The sequence below is a fragment of the Equus asinus genome, unplaced genomic scaffold (assembly GCF_041296235.1).
Source record: "Equus asinus isolate D_3611 breed Donkey unplaced genomic scaffold, EquAss-T2T_v2 contig_3, whole genome shotgun sequence".
In the NCBI taxonomy this organism is placed as follows: Eukaryota; Metazoa; Chordata; class Mammalia; order Perissodactyla; family Equidae; genus Equus; species Equus asinus.
The window spans coordinates 1,590,477-1,611,334 of record NW_027224960.1 but is presented as its reverse complement, the minus strand read 5'-3'; the positions used below and the strand labels follow the sequence as shown (position 1 = coordinate 1,611,334).

General features: G+C 39.1%; 1 protein-coding gene and 1 long non-coding RNA gene across 3 annotated transcripts; one reads left to right on the top strand and one right to left on the bottom strand.

The window, feature by feature from the left end:
• Positions 1-2,000: 2,000 nt before the first annotated feature.
• Positions 2,001-11,634, bottom strand: LOC139043598 (uncharacterized). Of its 2 annotated transcripts, none has more exons than XR_011500677.1 (4): positions 11,399-11,634; positions 8,542-8,609; positions 7,694-7,836; positions 2,001-3,951 (listed from the first exon to the last, which is right to left on the bottom strand). It is a non-coding gene; the product is annotated as an uncharacterized lncRNA (long non-coding RNA). The 2 variants fall into 2 exon arrangements; XR_011500676.1 differs by having other exon boundaries at positions 8,542-8,627; positions 11,399-11,633.
• A 204-nt stretch (positions 11,635-11,838) lies between these two features.
• On the top strand, positions 11,839-18,178 carry LOC123283879 (centromere-associated protein E-like). The gene is made up of 9 exons (XM_070503562.1): positions 11,839-11,910; positions 13,093-13,184; positions 15,213-15,302; positions 15,423-15,541; positions 16,450-16,569; positions 17,005-17,086; positions 17,255-17,322; positions 17,400-17,465; positions 18,066-18,178. Exons 1-9 carry the CDS (start codon positions 11,855-11,857, stop codon positions 18,111-18,113), a joined length of 741 nt encoding a protein of 246 aa, XP_070359663.1. The 5' UTR covers positions 11,839-11,854; the 3' UTR covers positions 18,114-18,178.
• Positions 18,179-20,858: the final 2,680 nt, after the last annotated feature.

The following is a 20,858-nucleotide window of genomic DNA, read 5'->3' as shown; positions in this document are numbered from 1 at the left end:
AGCAGAAACACAAATACAAACAAAAGGAGAAACTGAGAAACACATCACAAAAAAACCACCAAACTAAAATGGCAAGCAGAAACATAAGGGAAAAGAAACAATGGAAATATAGAACAACCAGAACACAAAAGATAAAATAGCAGTAGTAAGTCCTCATATAACAATAATCACCCTAAATGTAAATAGATTGAATTCACAATCAAAAGGCAAAGAGTGGCTAGATGGATTAAAAAACAAGACCCAACAATATGCTGCCTCCAGGAGACCCATCTCAGCTCTAAAGACAAGCATAAACTCAAAATGAAGGAATGGAAGAAGATACTCCAGGCAAATTGCAACCAAAAGAAAGCAGGTGTAGCCATACTTATTTCAGACAAAATAGACTTGAAGCTAAAAAAGGTAACAAGAGACAAAGATGGACATTACATAGTGATAAAGGAGACTCCTTCAAGAAGATATAACGTTAATTAATATTTATGCACTCAATGGGAGAGCACCAAAATATATAAAACAACTATTGACAGAACTAAAGGGAGAAATTGAAAGCAATATAATAGTAGGGTTCTTTAATACCCCACTAGCATCAATGGATAGGTCATCCAGGTAGCGAGTCAACAAGGAAACATTGGCCTTAAATGACACATTGGACCAGATAGACTTAATAAATATATACAGAACATTGCATCCAAAAGGAACAGAATATGCATCCTTCTCAAGTGCACATGGAAAATTCTCAAGGATAAAACATATGTTGGGAGACAAAACAAGTCTCAATAAATTTTAAAAGATTGAAATAATACCAAGCCACAGTTTTTCTGACCACAACAGTATGAAACTAGAAATCAACTACAAGAAGAAAACTGAAAAAAATCACAAAAATGTGGAGACCAAACATCCTACTGAACAACTATTAGGTCAATGATGAAATCAAAGGAGAAATAAAAAAATACAGAGAGACAAGTGAAAATGAAAATAAGACATACCAAATTTATGGGATGCAGCAAAAGCAGTACTAAGAGGGTAGGTTACAGCAAAAAGGGACCTACCTCAAGAAACAAGAAAAATCTCAAATAAACAGTCTAACCTTACACCTAAAGGAAGTAGAAAAAGAAGAACAAGTCAAGTCCAAAATCAGCAGAAGGAAGGAAATAATAACAATCACAGGGGAAATAAACGAAATAGAGACTAAAAAAATCAGTGAAATTAAGAGTTGGTTCTCTGAAAATATAAACTAAACTGACAAACTTTTAGCTAGACTCACTAAGAAGAAAAGAAGACTCAAATACATAAAAACAGAAATAAGAGAAGCCGTAACTGATACCACAGAAATAGAAGTGATCATAAGAGACTACTACAAACGGCTATACACCAACAAATTAGAAAATCTAGAAGAAATGGATAAATTCTTAGACCATACAACCTTCTGTGACTGAACTATGAAAAAAATAGAAAATCTGAATAAACAGAACACCAGTAAGGAAACTGAAACGGTAATGAAAAACTTCACAAAAAATAAAAGTCCAGGACCAGATGGCTTCACTGGTAAATTCTACCAAACATTCATGGAAGATTTAATGCTTATCCTTCTCAAACTCTTCCAAAAAATTGAGGAGGAGGGAATGCTTCCTAACTCATTTTAAAGGCCAACATTACCCTGAAACCAAAACCAGACAGGGACACCACCAAAAAAGAATATTACAGGCCAGTATCTCTGATGAACATACATGCAAAAATTCTTACCAAAATATTAGCAAACTGAATACAACAATACATTAAAAGGATCATACAGCTCAATCAAGTGGGATTTATTCCAGGAATGCAGGGATGGTTCAAAATCTGCAGATCAATCAACATGAAAGACCACATTAATAAATTAAGGGATAAAAGTCCTTGATCATCTCAACAGATGCAGAGAAAACATTTGACAAGATTCAGCATCCATTTATGATAAAAAAAAATTCTGAATAAAATGGGTACAGAAGGAAGTACCTCAACATAATAAAGACCATATATGACAAACCCACAGCTAACATCATACCCAATGGTGAAAACTGAAAGATATCCTTTTAAGAAAAGGAACAAGACAAGGATGCCCACTCTCACCACTTTTATTCTTTTTTATTGCGATAACATTGGTTTATAACATTGTATAGGTTTCAGGTGTACAACATAATAATTTCACATCTGTATATACTACAGCGTGCTCACCACCAAAAGTGTAGTTTCCATTCATCACCATATAATTGACCCCCTTTGCCCATTTTGCCCCCACATCCTTCCCCTCTGATAATCACTAATCTGTTGTCTGCTTCTAAGAGTTTGTTTCTGTGTCGTTTGTTTTGTTTTGGTTAATCAGCTGTGGGCTAATATAGACAAATTTTTCATAGCTAAATTGCGAAGATACTATGCTGTATCTAATGAGATAATACAGAGTTCAGGAAGCTATACTTTAATTTAAATTGAGTGGTCAGGGAAGGCAAAGATATTTGTTAAAAGATAAACTGAGGCACATTAACATTTTTTAGTTTATTTGTGCAAAAATTGATTTGAATCAAGCATCATCTAATTTAGACTGGATTGCAATATCTTCAAGAGTTAAGGAGAGCTTCCTGAACATAGCCTCATTTGCACTTACTCCTAGCCAGGGGAGTAGAGATCTGCTGAAGGAAGTGAACTTTTTAAATCATGGATGCCTCCTGGCAATTCCAATTTTTGTCTGTGGCTCAGGACTGGAAAGTTGACAGCCATGGAGGTGAGTAAAACTTAAGGGACTGTAGACTGCATGGGTGGTTTTATTCTGGTTGCCTTTATCTTGTGTCCCTTTCTTTGTACAGAGCCTAGAAGCAAGGTCCCCTGGGTTTGGAGCTGTTAACCAGAAGCGGGGAAATGGACCCCCAGGTTTGGAGAGTCTGGCATGATAGAGAAAGGAGTCAGATTGTCCCGAGAAATGGAGGCATTGGAAATCAGGGAGAAGTTTGTGAGGGCAGGGTCAACACCACTGTGGCAAATCCAACAGCCATGTTGAGGTGGGAGTACCCTCCTCTGCAGTGGCCTGAGATGTGTGAACAATGATATTATTTTTCCAGGCCAGAGCAAGACAAAATGTGAACAACCGCAACAACAAAAATAAAGACATTCATGGTGTAAAAATTAGGAAAAGGAAGGTCAGAGAGGGGAGGAGGACTGGAAAGAGACGTTCTCGATCTGACATCTTGGGAGGAAGCATCTACCTCGATGTTGGCCACTGCTCTTCCTACTTAGTTTGATTTCGATGTCTCCAGCATTTGCACAGGACCAGATGTCAGGTGGAGCTTTCTTCGGTTGTGAAATGTGCACCCAAGTTTTGACACTTTGTAATTTGGCAGCAGAGTCATGGTCCAAGAGTACTTGGTAGGGTCCTTTCCATGAATCTTCCTTTTGCAAAAGCATTAGAGTAAAATAATATCTGTTTGGAAATGACAAAAGACTTAAAAATCCCCATGGTTAAAGATCTGATCAGAGTTCATTATAATGGAATTGACAAGGAAATTTTGTTATGTCTGTGACCTACGACATTTTAAGACAATTAGTGGAATTACAACTGATAACATTATACCAGGACATATCAGATTTTTAGGAATTTCATATGGCTTCTAGAACACATATTAATAACATGTGTCATACGAATATAATCTAAGAGTGTTTATCATCTGTTATTTGACAATGCTTCTGCTGTAATTTTTTTTTTTTAAAGATTTTATTATTTCCTTTTTCTCCCCAAAGCCCCCCGGTACATAGTTGTATATTCTTCGTTGTGGGTTCTTCTAGTTGTGGCATGTGGGACACTGCCTCAGCGTGGTCTGATGAGCAGTGCCATGTCCGCGCCCAGGATTCGAACCAACGAAACACTGGGCTGCCTGCAGCAGAGTGCGCGAACTTAACCACTCGGCCATGGGGCCAGCCCCTCTTCTGCTGTAATTTAACATACCAAATAAGCCTATTAGTTTAATATCTCTCTTTTACAAAGTGAAAGACAAATCTTTTGAGATTTTTCCAGGGGCCATCTGAGAAATTTCAAAGTTATGTTGCATTCAAAAAGATTCCACTTAGAGTCTGATTTGGGGAAGTTGTCAAAACATCTAAAAGTTTGAACCATTGACTTGGGATCACAAACCATTATGAAATAACACTTCATTATCCATTTAACCAAAGTGACAATAGAAAAATTTAAAGTCTAATACAGAAGGTTACATAGTTGTAAACAAAACTTAGCTTTTTTAATATTGAGAAGATTGGGTTTTCTTAAGTAATCAAAAACCTAATAAAGACAATGTGAAGCACAGTAAATCATTTTGGTAAGACACAAAATCTTTGCTTTCAAGCTTTCCAGTTAGATTTAACCAAAAGGTAAAACAAACAAACAAAAAAAACCCAAAAAACAAAAACTTTCACAACCTCTTATCAAGGGCAGACCATAGTCTAAGAAAACTTTGTTCTCTTAACAGAGTGAAACCAAATTCTAGTTTTGCACCAGTGCACTTTTGATATTAAAATTCATTGTTAAAAAACTTAAATAAATCCATGCTGAACACATAAAATTTCTTTCCCAAGATTCCTTTTTCTACAAACCTATAGCTTTTGATATCCATTCAGATTTTATCCTATGCTGTTTCCTCTTTCTCGTTCTGGAACAATCAGTCATTTTGCTTTCCTTACCTACTTTTCATATGCATTGTTTTCTTCCACTCTTGTTATTTCTAAATAGTTTTAATTAAATGTATTTATTAGAATTCTTGGCCCTTAGAATCCTTTATTCCTAGTGATAACTTAGAAGTAAGCAATTGTGGACTATTACACAAGCATTCTGTGAGTCGGCAAATTTGTAAACACATTTCATAATTTCTGGAAGTTTATCTTCCTCACAATGAATTTTTCAATGTGGCACAAAACATTGTGACACATTCCTTGCTAATAGACCACAATATCTTTAGTTACTTTGTAAAAGGAAGCCAAAAGTGGATAAACCTATGTTCAGTAATTAATGTTTCAGTATTTTATTTCATTTGGAAATGATCTAGACGTTCAATTAATACCCATTATTTAACATATTTCAGTATAACTTTAAGGTTTCAAGTTACCAAAAAAGATTTTGGAAACTATTTTTAAATAGATATACTATAAAGAATAATTATTGTTGAAAAGTTCACTTATAAACTTTTATCTTATTACATTTATTTAATTCATTTGCTTCCTAAAAATTATGCTTAGATTAGTCATTAAAACTTCACAAGATATTACACAGCTAATCATCATCTTAAGTTATCTTTCTTGCTGACAAATTCTGTAACAGAGAGCACATGAGCTTATTTGACTTTTGCTAAACCTAGGTAGAATAAAAGTTTTATATTTAATGCTGATAACTCTCAAGAAATGCCTGTTTTAATTAAACCAAAAAACTTAAACTAGCTTTTATTTACTGAAGATTATTCTAGATCACATGAAATTGAAAAACATTTGGGTTAGTTTCTATATTTTTGAGAGTACACTTGATTTATATAAACTCTTGTTTGCCTTTAAGCCAACTAAATAGAGCTCTTTACAAATTAATTTTGGCAATACCGATGCGGGGTTGGTGAGCCGAGGAGTCGAAAGAAAGATTTCTTGGATTCTCAAGGTCTGGCAGTAGTGTTCTTTTATTTAGAGAATAGTGTGGAATAGCATGGGGACAGGATCCATGGGCAGTCAGAGCTGCTGTGTGGGGACAGGACCCATGGGCAAGAGGAGCTGCTGCTGCCACTTCTGCTACAAACATGGGTGGAGAGTAAGGCTAAATTTAAGGCATAGGTATGTGAGCCATCTCTTTACAAGACAAAGGAAAGAACATGTAAAAAAGTTAAAATGTTATCAGTGCAGGTGGGGTCTGGCCATTGGGTGGTCCCACAACTTTTAGATAAGAATCAAATCGGATTCAGTAAAGGCCAGAAGCCACCACCCTAAATCAGTTACATGAGGTTGCCAAACAGTAACCAACTTAAGTCCTTGCCTTCCCCATTAAGAGTTCCCAGAGATAAGGCCATCCTGCCTTCTTCCTGACACAGAGAGGAGGCATCTTTACAGATGGAGGTTTCCCTTACAAATGTAAATGTTTCCCAACAAAGGGCAAGCAAACTCCACTCCTGCTCCTCGGAGCCTGCTTCTCATCTTCAGTTTTAAAATTAACCAGCCTAAAACCCTCATTAATACCATCTGGAGGTAGAAAAAAATACAGATTTATAACATACATACATAGACAAACATAAACACGCAAACAGATCAAACAAAGATCTCCTAGCTTTTATTTTAAAATTTTAGCTGAGAGACAGGTATGGTAATGCAAGACTCACTAGTTTATAAAAAAATCAGTTTCATCCAAGTTGTGTTTCTGGCAGAGGGAGTAAATTAACTGCTCAGATGGCTAAAGCTTTTTACTATTATTTGTGGAAGAGATTTTCAATAAGCCTAGTTTTCAAAATTGCCTTTTCTTTTTCTTTCTTCTGATATGAATGACCTTGGTTCCTAGAGAAGACCAGGTAGAATATTTACATTTCAAAAGGCACAGAGAAAGAATACAAGTTCCACTTAGAAGGACTTTTGTTTCTGAAGCCCAGATCCTTTAGAATATCTGCAAGCCTTCTGAGATGAATATCGGAGTTTTGGATTGGTAAAAAAGAGAGATGGGCTTTGAATTGTTTCTAGATCCACATTTCTGTTCTTGTAAAGACTCAATTTGTAAGACAAGTATGGTTGTTTTTAATTTCTCAGAGAATGGGATTGCAACCAGATTAATATCAAGGAGGGACCCCATCTACCAAGCACATTATCCTCAGTTTGCTTCTTTATATCAGGGAGAAGATCATCAACTAAGATGGAAAACAAAAGATCCCTATGTTCTAGAGTTAGAGCTGTGTGTCTTTGGAATATTTTAGTAAATTCTTCCACAAAGATTTCAGAATGTTCTTCTTTCCCTCTGGGTATATAGTTTCATTCTAGCTTAGGGGAGAAGGCCTAAAAAAATTGTTTTCTATCAGGCTCTAAATATCAGCTTCTTATTGGGCCAACTTTTGACCATAGAGATACTTAAAAAAATCCTTTTGAATATCTTGTCAGATTTCAGCCAGGGCAAATAGTAAATATTCCTGGCAGTACTGAACAACTCCATGGACACAAGAGGTGTCCTCAAAGAGGAAAAAAAGATACTACCTTCTCAGGATCCAGAGCCACTCTCCAAGATAATCAAAGCAAGAAAGAAATAATTCCCCTGAGAGCTGGCAACAGTGGGTAGAATCCCAGCTGCAAGTGGAGTGCAACCCACATTTCTGTCCAGCCATGTCCAGCTGCAGATGGGGTGCAACCCACATTTCTGTCCAGCCATATCTAGCTGCAGATGGGGTGCAACCCATATTTCTATCCAGCCATATCTAGCTGCAGATGGAGTGCAACCTACATTTCTGTCTTGCCTTATTGTAGGGGTCCACAACCCGATGATTGCCAGGCCAATTTCTCTGGCCACTAAAGGAGACAAACAATAAGGCAATAGTTATCCCTGGGAGGGAAAGGATCAACAACCAATGGGTACCTGAAAGCAGATTCATACTTTCAGTCAAGATCTAATTCTTACAAATGTTTTGTCCTGCCAATCTGAGTTTGGAATAGAAGGAATAATGTGAAATTTTACCTTCCTCTCTCAACCAGGCACCACAGATAGAGATCTGGAGGGTGACTTTGGTAAGAATTCTCACCCTTTGGCAGCTTCTACCAGTTTTCCTGGATCCTGTCTGCAGGCTCTGGAGCGAGTGGGGTGTCCCAGCAGGCCTCATCCTGGTACCAGACACAGTAGAGGAGGAAAAATAATTTTCCCTCTTCGTGTTTTGTGTTTGTCTGAGACCCCTTTTTCACCAAGGCATCTTCTAAATGGATAATCTTAGCTAGGTTAAAAGTTCTCCACCATGGCCACTATAATTCAAGACTGTCTTTGGCAAGGTTAACTTACTTGCCCATCCTTGAAAGAAAATTTTATCCACTCAAGGCCTCACGCTGGACCCAGTCCAGCTTAAGTCACGTCCAGTCCAGACCCAGACCCAGCCCAGGTTTTTTTTTTTTTTAGATTTTATTTTCCCTTTTTCTTCCCAAAGCCCCCCGGTACATACTTGTATACCTTCAGCTGCAGGTCCCTCCAGCTGTGGCATGTGGGACGCCACCTCAGCATGGCCCTACCAGCAGTGCCACCGCCGTGCCCAGGATCAGAACCGAGAAACCCTGGGCTGCCAAAGCGGAGGCGTGAACCCAACCACTGGACAACAGGGCCAGCCACCCCCTCCCCCGCCCCTGTACCGCCCAGCTTGTAAGTCGGACCCAATCTGACTCCCGTCAGTTTCCAGACCCAGTCTGGAAAAAGAAATGTTCAAATAAAGTTTGAAAACTCATAATGCAAGAGCTGCAGAGCTAGGATCCCAGAAGGACTTAATAACCACCTCCAGAGGCAGCGAGAAAGCAGTGAGCTCAAGGGGCTCCACACACACCCACCTGGTTGCTCATTTCTCGGGGGCAGGCACCTTCAGGGTCTCCCTCAGTTCCCTCATTTAACACCAGGACTGTCAACAGGTACAGAACTGTTAAAAGACAAACTTAGGGATACTTAAAAATTTTAAGAGTTTATTTGAGCAAAAATCAATTTGAATTGGGCAGCATCCAATGTAGCACATAGAAAGGAGCCCCGAGGGGCTGTACAAGATGAAAAACCTTTATAGGCTGAAGGGAGTGGGGACAAGGAAGTTATACTAGGCAAGCAAATTAGTTATTGAAAAGTCACTTTCCTTTAGAGGATGGAAGGGGCCTATCAGGCAGATTACCTAACTAGTGCTGGTGGGGTGATTCCTGGTTGACTGGTGTAAAGTTCCTTCTCTGGGAAAGCTGAACCTGTAATTAAGTTAAGTCTTGGTTTGATGACGTGGGGCTTAGTATAAGTGACTCCATTTTGGGCCTGTTGTCTTGTTTTGAACAGATTAAAGAACTTCAGTTATGGAACTTCTGGAGAGGGAGGCTTGAAATTTGGATGCAAGCTATTGCTCTAAGTGGTAATTAAAATTTTTGTTGATTAACTTTTTTCTTGCCTGAAAGATTAATACATGCATATGATAAAAAATTTAAGTAGTACAAGAAGAAGCACAGTGAAAAGTAAATATTCCCACATCTGATCCCTGAGTGCCAGTTTGTCTCGCCAAAGGCAACTGTGCCATTTCCTAGAGTGTTACCCTCAAATTAATCTGTAGATATGGACCTATATGTATCTTTTTCTGTATTGCATATCTTTTTATATAAATAGGTACCTGCTATACAGGCTGTAGTATACTTTGCTTAAAATATGATCTTTACATAAATATCTTCATTCAATTCAAGAAGGTAAAGTGAATTTCTGAGGCATGTTAATTGCACATACTTGCATGTTGGTGTTCTCATTATTTTTTCCCCCAAACTGTATTCATTTCTGCTAAAGCTGCAGAGGGCACCGTGGTCCTTCCAGAGGGAGGCATGGCCTCACATAGTGTTTGGCAGTTCTTGATTATGGTGCAAATTTTAGGGGTCAGAGAGCTCCTGGTATTACAAATATACATGAATTTGAAATACTTACCTGTGCTCACTTACTTTATGAATTTCATATAAAATTAATTGCAATGTATATTTATATCATTCCATCCCCTTCAACAGGAGTAATTTTTGTTTAATAGATAAACAGTGTTTAATTTCAAAAGCACAAGTCTTTAATCTTGCAACAATTATCTGCAATGATTACAGACATAGTGTCCCTTTCCTTTTAGTCATGGTTACACAGGAGTTCAGTGGCAGATGGAAACTGTACTGGCTTGGGTCAGTCCAACTCCACCATTTATAAGCTATGCCACACTAGAAAATCATTTATCTTGTAATTCACCATTGTCCCATCCACAAAATGAGAAAATTGTATGAGAATATTTCTAAGGTTCCTTTCAGCTTCAATAAGTCTATGACATCTTCATAAAAAAAGAAACTTGCTAAAATTGAGTATGGATGAGTGTCAAATAGAATACAGATGTATGAGAGGAAGGGAAAAGCAACCTAGGTTACAGAGAAAATCTAAGGTAGTCAGAGTGTTGCAGAGGCTGATGGCAGTCCACCAAAATCCACTCTCCTCTTTCCAACCAGAAAGCGAGACTACATTCCCAGCTTGTGTTTGACAAATAAAAATGGCAAGCAATAGGATATATTGGAGTATATGAGCAAGCCATTTGGTATAAACCTAATTCGGCCTGACCTTGTTTTTTCCAAAAGGGCCTGACTGTGGCTGTTGAGCACGCATTGCATATCTGCTTAGACATTTCCTGTGGCAAGAACAAAGGCCCTCGAGATAAAGGTGCAACTTCCCCCCACATTGGCATTTCCTTAGGGATAAGCATCTTTCCTTAGGCTAGGAACTGATTGCTGCACTCACCTTTGACCACCCAGCTCACCTGTTACCACTCAGCTGGAGACAACAGACTGCCACCCTGCTGCGTTCACTGAGACAGAAGACCTACCTGCTGTTTCCATCAATCGCTGTGCGGACAGAGCAGTCTCGCGACTACGGTAAAAGGGACATTTCAATCCTATGTGAAACATCCTCTCTGGGGGTATATAACCACTCTGTGCACCCCACTTCTTTGGTGCCCTTTCTTCCTTTGGGAAGAAAGGCCCTGGGTTATAATCCTCAGATTTAAGCTCAGAATAAACTCACCCAAATTTTCATTTATAGATTGATTATGGATTATTTTCCTTGACAATGTCAACCACTTAACATATTTATTGGCATTTAATGTGTTTTCAGTCATTTGCTACTGTCAACAATGCCGCAACTGATAGCCTGATATACATGTCCTTGCACAGTCATTCAAATATATGTATACATTCTTAAAAGCAGAATTGCTCGCATAAAGGGTACATGCGCCTTCCAATTTTTGATATTGCCGAATTACCTTCCAAAATAGTTTTATTAAATCAATAGTGTTTTCTACTCCTAAACAACGAACAATTATTAGCAACTGCAGGTCATGTTTTTGGTGAGAGAAAGGAGATAATTCTTGATGCTTCTTAAATCAACTAAGAAAAGGACTGAAAGGAAATGAAATTGCCTAAAGAAAATGTTAATACTTTACTGGGATACATATTTAAAACAAAGGAAAACCAAGCACTATTTCTGGGAAAGAATTCAGAATCACTTTTCCACTTTCGCTAAAAAAAGTTTGAGCTCATTACTAAGTGAGTTTTTCCATTCTTCAATAATTCTTTTCCTAAGTCAACCTTTTAGGAACTTACAGCCAATGGGAACAGGAGTTCAAACAAAAAGAAAGAGGAAAAACCTAAAACTCACAGTTTCTAAGGAGCACAAGATTCTTTTGTTTCTGGGCTGGGTAGTAACTTTCAACTCTTGTCGTTTTAAGGGTTTTTAGATTAAAACAGGAAAAAGTATGACTGTTTAAAGGTGGTAATTCTCTTTTGATTGTGGAAAAAAATTTCTCTGCCGTGTTTTCCCACCGATTGCGAAGTCTTCAAGGATGGGCGACGGACGGCGTTCGTACCGGCTGCCCGCCCTCCAGAGGCTTCCAGCAGACGGCCGTCGTCTCCACTGCCGCCAGGACAGCCGCCCTCCGCGCCCCGTGGCCGCCTCTGCTCCAGACGCTGGAAACGCGCCTCCCCCGCGGCGAGTGTCCGGGGACGCAGGGGACGACGCGTGACGCCACGGGGCCGCCGCCCAATCAGACGCGGCGTCGCGGAAATTTTGACCTTTAAGGCGGTGCGGGCGTCGAGCCGGCCGGCGCTCGGCGGGATGGCGGAGGAGGCGGCGGTGGCCGTGTGCGTGCGCCTGAGGCCGCTCAACAGCAGGTAGGCCGTCGGCAGCTCGGCCGCTCGCCCTTGGTGCGCGGTCCCGGCCCGGGCGAGAGACGGGCCGGCCGGGGCTTCTCTCGACGCTGCGCAGCCGGCTCCCTGCGCGCTGGCCGCTGGCCCGGCCGCCCGGTGTCCCGGGGCGCGAGGCCCAGGCTGCTCGCTGCGCCCAGGCTTCGCTCCGGCGGCGGCTGGCTCAGCGTTCAGGACGCTGCGAGCCTGATATTCGCCCATTTGGAATTCTTTCCTTTTGGTACAGTGTAGACACTACCGTCGTTGCCCCGTGGATCTTACATTCTAGAGGAGGAGACACAGAGGTCATGAACCCTATAGAGAGAGCAGGAAGGGCAAGAAATGATGTCTGTTTGCTTCTCTAGTCTCTGCCCCTCCCTCAGAATACTAACACATTTTTGCATTTGAGAAATATGTGTTAAATGTTACTGTGTTAAATAAAGGGGAATATCAAGACGAGGACTTCCCTCTTGTCTAGGAGCTCATTATCTAATGCGTTAGAAGACAGCTCCGGAACAAAACCATCACGACACTGTGACAGGTGCTGTGACGGGCAGGTGGGGAGTGTGCCGGAGGGGTCATTAGCCCCACAGCGAGATGACGGCGTGGGAGACGGACAGGGCTGGTGTCAGGAAAGTCCTGACACTTTTCAGGGAGAAAGAATAGTTACGTTACTTGATGGAAACGGAAGTCGGGGTATTCCAGGCACAGAGGGATTAAATCTCTTCTCTTGGGGGAACCTTCAGATAGTTGATTTGTCTTGAGTTAGGGTGTATATAGGAAGTCAGAGGAAGCAAAGGTTGAAGAGAGAAATAAACATGATCGAAGTCTCACGTGCCGTGTGTTGAGGATTTCGGATGGTTTTGAAAGATGTTAAGCAAGAAGGATAATCGGAGTTGCGTTTGAATGTATCTTTTCAGCATACAGTGCTGGGTGGGGGAAGGGCGTGAAGACCTTCCCAGGGACGCTCCGGTGAGAGGGCAGGAGGTCAGGGAAGCCCCATTGAAAAGTGGTGACCCCTTAAAGGTGGACTTTCCACATTTCTCCCAATTATAGTATAGGTCATTACCATCCTTTAAAATATTCTTCAGAAGACGAAATCTTTTAAATTATCTTTCATATAACAGACTTCAAAACTAGTTATAAAATGCACTGTTTTTATTCTTTTAGAGAAGAAGCTCTTGGAGAAGATACGCAAGTTTACTGGAAAACTGACAATAATGCTATTTATCAAGTTGATGGAAGTAAATCCTTCAATTTTGGTAAGCTTATAATAGCATCAAAAGTAAACATATTATCCTTTTCCTTTTAAGAGTACAAAAGGCTTATCCAGAATACTGGATTTGACATTAAAGATAAGACTAAGCCGTCTGTAAACTGCTTCAGTGGAAGATTTGAAAAATTGCTCATCCATCCTTTATGATAAGTAAGATAATGAATTGATGTTTAAAACACAGTTATAGTCATAATGCCTTATGACTGAAACTAACATTTTTCCTCTTATTCATTAGTGTATTTGTGGCCTAAGACTCCGTAAGCCCAAAATATGTTGCTTAATGTCAAGTCATCTTTAAGATCTTTCAGTTAGGTATATTCTTTCCACAATTATTTTCAAGAAAACTCTTTAAAGAATAAATAGTGAAGATATTCCTTCTTGGCTAGAATACAGTGGGTACCTACTGCCCCTTTTGTGGAGCTTGTCATATGGTGGGAAGAAAGACTTTAGACTACTAATTACACTTATGATGACATGGCTTTGTGGGAGTTTCTAGCAGGGGATCTAACTAGCTTAGGTACCTGGCACCTGTAGGATGAGCGAGAGCTAGCTAGGGCAAAAGGACTTGGAGGCCCTCAAGGTTGGCCAGGCTGATTTGTGTATTGATTTAGCACATTCTGTATAGTGCTGACCATGTGCCGGACACTGTTCTAAGCACCTCATATATATTAACTCATTTAATCCTCCTAACAAGCCCATGTGATAGGTACCTTCCCATTTTAATGAGGAACTGAAACGCAAATCACACAGCCAGCAAATGGAGGAGTCAGATCTGTGTTCCAGCCACACTGCCATGCTGCCACGTAGGCACCACAAAGCACAGTAAGGTCCCCTCAACAACCTTAGGAGTGAGAGTGATTAGGTTGTTGACTTAGTGTTATGCTAGAAAGCCAATATCTAAGCCTTTAGAGTAAAGATGTATAGAATAGAAAATGATTCCTGGTAAAGGACTATTTGATAGTATCAACATAAATTTTTAAAAGGTAGAACAGTATGTTCCAGAGATGATAAAACCAAGAACAAGGGATACACAGGCATTCTGACTCAAGTGCTGCAGGTTCTCAGTAGCTGTGTATGCTCACAAGGGGTTTGGACTCACCTACCTGTCTGAAGCAGCTGGTATTAAGATTTGAATCATCCTGCCATCTCTCCTTGCCCTGAACTCCTGACCCCTGGCAGCATTCAGATGGCACTTTGGTTTCCCATAGGGTTCTACCTGCAAGTGCAGATGTTGGTCATGGTGCAAGCCGTGTGAGCACTGAATTTCTCAAGACAGTTGATACATTTCCCTCCTGACTGACAAATCCATTTCTTGGGGGCTTTCTAATGTGAGCCCATCACTGAGAGAGTGGTCCATTTTTGATGCACCAACAAAGGAGAGACCACATCCTGGACTGGTGGATTCATCATGGCAAGTGCTACCTAACCCCAGCCCTCAGCAGCCAGCCAACCAGCTGTTCTCTGTAACACTTCAGCTTGGCTCGGTGCTTTTCTTCCAATTGTCTGTGTTTCTTGGTTTAGTTTGAGCCAGGCCTTCTTGCTAGATATGTTATAAACACTAAAATTTCTCAAAGAATAGTAATAGTTTGCATTTCCTAAGTATTAACCATATGTTCACAGTAATTCTCTAAGGAAGATAATATATATTCACTTTACAGGTTAGGGAAGTGAGGCACAGAGACATCATCCACGTTGCCCGAGGTCACATAGCTTGTAAGTGACAGAACCAGGATTTGCAGGCAGTCTGATTCCAGATCCCCAGGTTCAGCCACTATGCCTCACTGCCTCTTGAAAGCACATAAGATAGCTGACTTGTGTTTTTTTGTGTGAGAACCAGCACATTTTACTTTATAGAGAAGTGTATTTTCAGAGGACCAATAAGTTGAAGAAAATATTGTGAGTTAAATATTTTATCATACCATATCCTGACAATTTTATTTCTTTGGGCAGCTACTAATTCAAAGTGAAAACACAGTTGATTTGTTTAGTTTAACTTGTGTGGTTTTTTTTTTAGATCGTGTCTTTGACAGTGATGAATCTACTAAAAATGTGTATGAGGAAATCGCAGTACCAATCATAGATTCTGCCATACAAGGCTACAATGGTTTGTATCCACTGCAGAAACGTTTTATTTAGTCTTGGGTGTGTGTTCAACAGTATTGATAGTTTTACATACTCTCGATGCTTTTTCAATCTTTGTGTGTGTGTGTTTTTGTGTCCCCAGGTACTGTATTTGCCTATGGGCAGACTGCTTCAGGAAAAACATATACCATGATGGGTTCAAAAGATTATTTGGGAGTAATACCCAGGGCAATTCATGACATTTTCCAAAAAATTAAGAAGGTAAATAGCCAAATTTCCGGTACATACGGGTAAAAGCAGTCACCTCTTGTCATGGTGGAAGGAAGCAGGTTTACAGTTCTCTTTCGATTATCCACGGGGAAGGAAGAAAGGCATAGCGTACATTTGCTTTCCCCACAGCCTTGCTTTAGAGCTTAGAGTCCTTTCATTCTTTCCCTTGAATCCTGAAGCAGTGCTGCTCCTGTCACAAAGCAGGCATTGAGGAACAAGAAATCTTAACCCTGCCTTTGAGGAGCTGTCCGTGATCGTTCAGGAGCAGGAGAGGGTAGATGTGGTGAGAAGACCAGGATAGGCAACCTAATCAGTTAAGGCGGGTTTTCAATTTGTTTTTTCCTTACTGTTTTAATGATTTTTAATGTTCTTATTTGAACATCTGTTTGTAGGGTTTTATTTTAAGCTTAGAGAGTTGGACTGGGCACCCTCTTCTTCGAATTTTATGATGCCATACTTTTCATTATTTCTGAAACAATGCTTTTATATTTCTTTTTTTTTTTTAAAGATTTTATTTTTTCCTTTTTCTCCCCAAAGCCCCCCGGTACATAGTTGTGTATTCTTCGTTGTGGGTTCTTCTAGTTGTGGCATGTGGGATGCTGCCTCAGCGTGGTCTGATGAGCAGTGCCATGTCCGCGCCCAGGATTCGAACTAACGAAACACTGGGCCGCCTGCAGCGGAGCACGCGAACTTAACCACTCAGCCACGGGGCCAGCCCCAATGCTTTTATATTTTTGTGTTTACTTTTGTCAATATAGAACCATAGGATTTTTTTTGTTTGTTTTACAAAGATAACTTCTCAAAGAATATTTTAATGTTTATTATGAGCACATCAACATTCAGTATTAGGTTTTCATAACTGGGTGATCTCTGATGTTTTTACATATGTTTTCCCCTAGTTTCCTGATAGGGAATTTCTCTTACGTGTGTCCTACATGGAGATATACAATGAAACCATTACAGACTTACTCTGTGACACTCAAAAAATGAAGCCTTTGATAATTCGGGAAGACTTCAATGTGAGTAACAGTGGCTCAAACAATACAGTTACTTATTGGGATTATAGTTCATGAACATTAACCTTTACTTTCCATTATTTTTTAAAATGTCTCCTGTTTCTGTGATTTGTTTTTTGTTTTCTTTCTTAAATGTTTATGAGATCATCTTTTAAGTGATGTGTATCATTTTGAAATGTTGACAGTTGTAATATTTTTGTGTAAGGGCCTCAAAAGAACAAGATGGAAGTATCAGGTTAGAATTTGGTGTGCTTTGGTATAGGATATAAATTGTAAATATCATAGATTTACTTCTTATTTTTATACAGAGTAATATTCTCCATTTTCTACTTTTAACTTCTACAAATTAATTCTGTAATAGTTTGCACCTTCTCTTGAGATGCACACTTTTAAGTGACTTCTATTTCTCTACTCTTCCCATCATTAACCTTGTTTCAGAGGAATGTATATGTGGCTGATCTCACAGAAGAAGTTGTTTATACACCAGAAATGGCTTTGAAGTGGATCACAAAGGGAGAAAGTAAGACTTTATGCTGTATTTCCTCAAAACACTTGTAGAATAGTAAAAACTATTCACTTGAATGTATTTAGGCTTCAAATCACACTTTTCACTTTTAAGCTACAGTAAAAGTTAATGTTTTTCTTTGGATTTTAATATATGCCGCTGAAATATGACTCATTTTTACAGAGAACAGACACTATGGAATCACAAAGATGAATCAAAGGAGCAGTCGTTCTCATACCATTTTTAGGATGGTGGGTAATTCTCTCTCTACTTGGTCTTTCCAATTAAGAAGACACTAATTTTTCTACAAGTTGCCTTTTCTGTCTAGATTTTGGAAAGTAGAGAGAAAGGTGAACCCTCTAATTGTGAAGGATCTGTCAAGGTGTCCCATTTGGTGAGTATTGGTAAACCCTGCTAATGTACTCTATGGGCCAAAGCAAAATTTAATTCAGCTGCTGGATGTTTGGTTTCATAAGAACTGTTAACTAAATAGGGAAAAACATCTATAAATTGGTAGTTTATTCTTATCGGTAGCATGAGATAACTAGTTAAAATATAGGAAAAATTCGGGGGTCTTTCTTCCTGTTATGTTATGGCTGCCATCTCCTAAAATTTAGATGTAATGGTTGTAGGAGTTGAGGCCTTTCCTAACCAGTAACAAAAGAGGATTTGGGTTTTTTTTTCCAATCTACATTTAAAACTTAAAGTAATCTTGGAATTTGGTGATTTTTTTTTAACTTAGTCTCAGCCAGTAGAATTGAGACTTGTGAGATCAACAGAAACCTAGATGGGATGGTTAAAAAATAAATCACATATTCAAGTTCGTTCTTAAGTACAATAAAAAAATACGTTTTATATTATGAGCACAATGTTTTATGGTTTTTATTTTTTTAATGAAAAAAAATTACATTTATTTAACCGATGGAAATGTTGCCACTGTTGACGATGTATTCAAAGTATGCATTCTGTAGATGGCACTCTCTTTGGTTTACAGCACAGGCCTTCCCATGCATCCTCCAAGTTGTGTTGGATCATATGCTGATTCACCCAGAGTTTCTTTTTGTTTTCAAATGGAGTGTTTCTTCCAATAAACTTTATTTTTCCCCCAAGGTAGTTTCTTTCTTTCTTTTTCTTTTTTCTTACTGTTCTGTTGGACATGCGTGTCAGTGAAAGCAAATTAAAATGAATTGAGGGGGTTTGCGGCATTCTACAGATCTGAAGAATTTATTGCAACAGGAGAAACCATTGTGGTCTTTCTTATTTAATTTTAACAGTCCGTAGATACTGGGACTTTTTGTTCCCCCTTAATTGCAATTTTTCTCCCAAATGGTGGGTTGAATTTATTTATTTATTTATTTATTTTTTATTGAGTTAATGATAGGTTACAATCTTGTGAAATTTCAGTTGTACATTACTGTTTGTCATTCGTGTTGTAGGTGCACCACTTCACCCTTTGTGCCCACCCCCCACCCCACCTTTCCCCTGGTGGCCACTAATCTGGTCTCTTTGTCTACATTTTTAAATTCCTCATGTGAGTGGAGTGAATCAGAGATTATCCTTCTCTAACTGGCTTATTTCACTTAACATAATTCCCTCAAGGTCCATCCATGTTGTTGCAAATGGGATGATTTTGTTCTGTTTTGCATCTGAGTAGTATTCCATTGTATATATATATACCACATCTTCTTTATCCATTCATCTGTTGATGGGCACTTAGGTTGCTTCCATATCTTGGCTATTGTAAATAATGCTGCAGTGAACATTGGGGTGCATAGGACTTTTGGAATTGCTGACTTCAAGCTCTTTGGATAGATATCCAGTAGTGGAATGGCTGGATCGTATGGTAGTTCTATTTTTAATTTTTTGAGGAATCTCCATACTGTTTTCCATAGTGGCTGCACTAGTTTGCATTCCCACCAGCAGTGTATGAGGGTTCCATTCTCTCCACAACTTCTCCAACATTTGTTAATATTAGATTTAGATATTTTTGTCATTCTAATGGGTGTAAGGTGATATCTTAGTGTAGCTTTGATTTGCATTTCCCTGATGATCAGTGATGATGAGCATCTTTTCATGTGCCTATTGGCCATCCGTATATCTTCTTTGGAGAAATGTCTGTTCATGTCTCCAGCCCATTTTTTGATCGGGTTGTTTGATTTTTTTGTTGTTGAGTTGTGAGAGTTCTTTATATATTATGGATATTAAGCCTTTGTCAGGTATATGACTTGCAAATATTTTTTCCCAGTTAGTGGGTTGTTTTTTTGTTTCAATCCTGTTTTCATTTGCCTTGAAGAAGCTCTTTAGTCTAATGAAGTCCCATTTGTTTATTCTTTCTATTGTTTCCCTTCTCTGAGTAGACATGGTGTCCGAAAAGATCCTTTTAATACTGATGTCAAAGAGCGTACTGCCTACGTTTTCTTCCAGAAGCCTTCTGGTTTCAGGTGTCACCTTTAGGTCTTTGATCCATTTTGAGTTTATTTTGGTGAATGGTGAAAAAGAATGGTCAATTTTCATTCTTTTACATATGGCTTTCCAGTTTTCCCAGCACCATTTGTTGAAAAGACTTTCTTTTCTCCATTGTATGCACTCTGCTCCTTTGTCGAAGATAAGCTGTCCATAGGTGTATGGTTTTATTTCTGGGCTTTCAATTCTGTTCCATTGATCTGTGCACCTGTTTTTGTACCAGTACCATGCTGTTTTGATTACTGTAGCTTTGTGGTAAGTTTTGAAGTCAGGGATTGTAATGCCTCCCGTTTTGTTCTTTTTTCTCAGGATTGCTTGAGCAATTTGGGGTCTTTTGTTGCCCCATATAAATTTTAGGATTCTTTGTTCTAATTCTGTAAAGAATGTCATTGGGATTCTGATTGGGATGGTGTTGAATCTGTAGATTGCTTTAGGTAGAACGGACATTCTAACGATGTTTATTCTTCCAATCCATGTACATGGAATGTCTTTCCATCTCCTTATGTCGTCATCCAATTCTCTCAAAAAGGCCTTGTAATTTTCATTATATAGGTCCTTCACTTCCTTAGTTAAATTTACCCTAAGGTATTTTATTCTTTTTGTTGCTTTTGTGAATGGTATTGTGTTCTTGAGTTCTTTTTCTGTTAGTTCGTTGTTAGAATATGGAAATGCTACTGATTTATGCAAATTGGTTTTATACCCTGCAACTTTGCTGTAGTTGTTGATTACTTCTAAGAGTTTTCCAATGGATTCTTTGGGGTTTTCTATATATAAGATCATGTCATCTGCAAACAGCGAGAGTTTCACTTCTTCCCTCCCTATTTGGATTCCTTTTATTCCTTTGTCTTGCCTGATTGCTCTGGCCAGGACTTCCAGTACTGTGTTAAATAAGTGTGTACAGTACTGTGTTAAATAAGTGATGATACATGTCTTGTCCTGTTTTCATGGGGATGGTGCTCAGTTTTTGCCCATTGAGTATGATGTTGGCTGTGGGTTTGTCATATATGGCCTTTATTATGTTGAGATAGTTCCCTTCTATGCCCATTTTGTTCAGAGTTTTTATCATAAATGGCTGTTGGATCTTGTCAAATGCCTTCTCTGCATCTATTGAGATGATCATGTGGTTTTTATTCCTCAGTTTGTTGATGTGGTGTATCACGTTGATTGATTTGCGGATGTTGAACCATCCCTGTGTCCCTGGTATGAATCCCACCTGATCATGATGTATGATCCTTTTGATGAATTGCTGAATTCGGGTTGCCAAAATTTTGTTTAGAATTTTTGCATCTATGTTCATCAGTGATATTGGCCTGCAGTTCTCTTT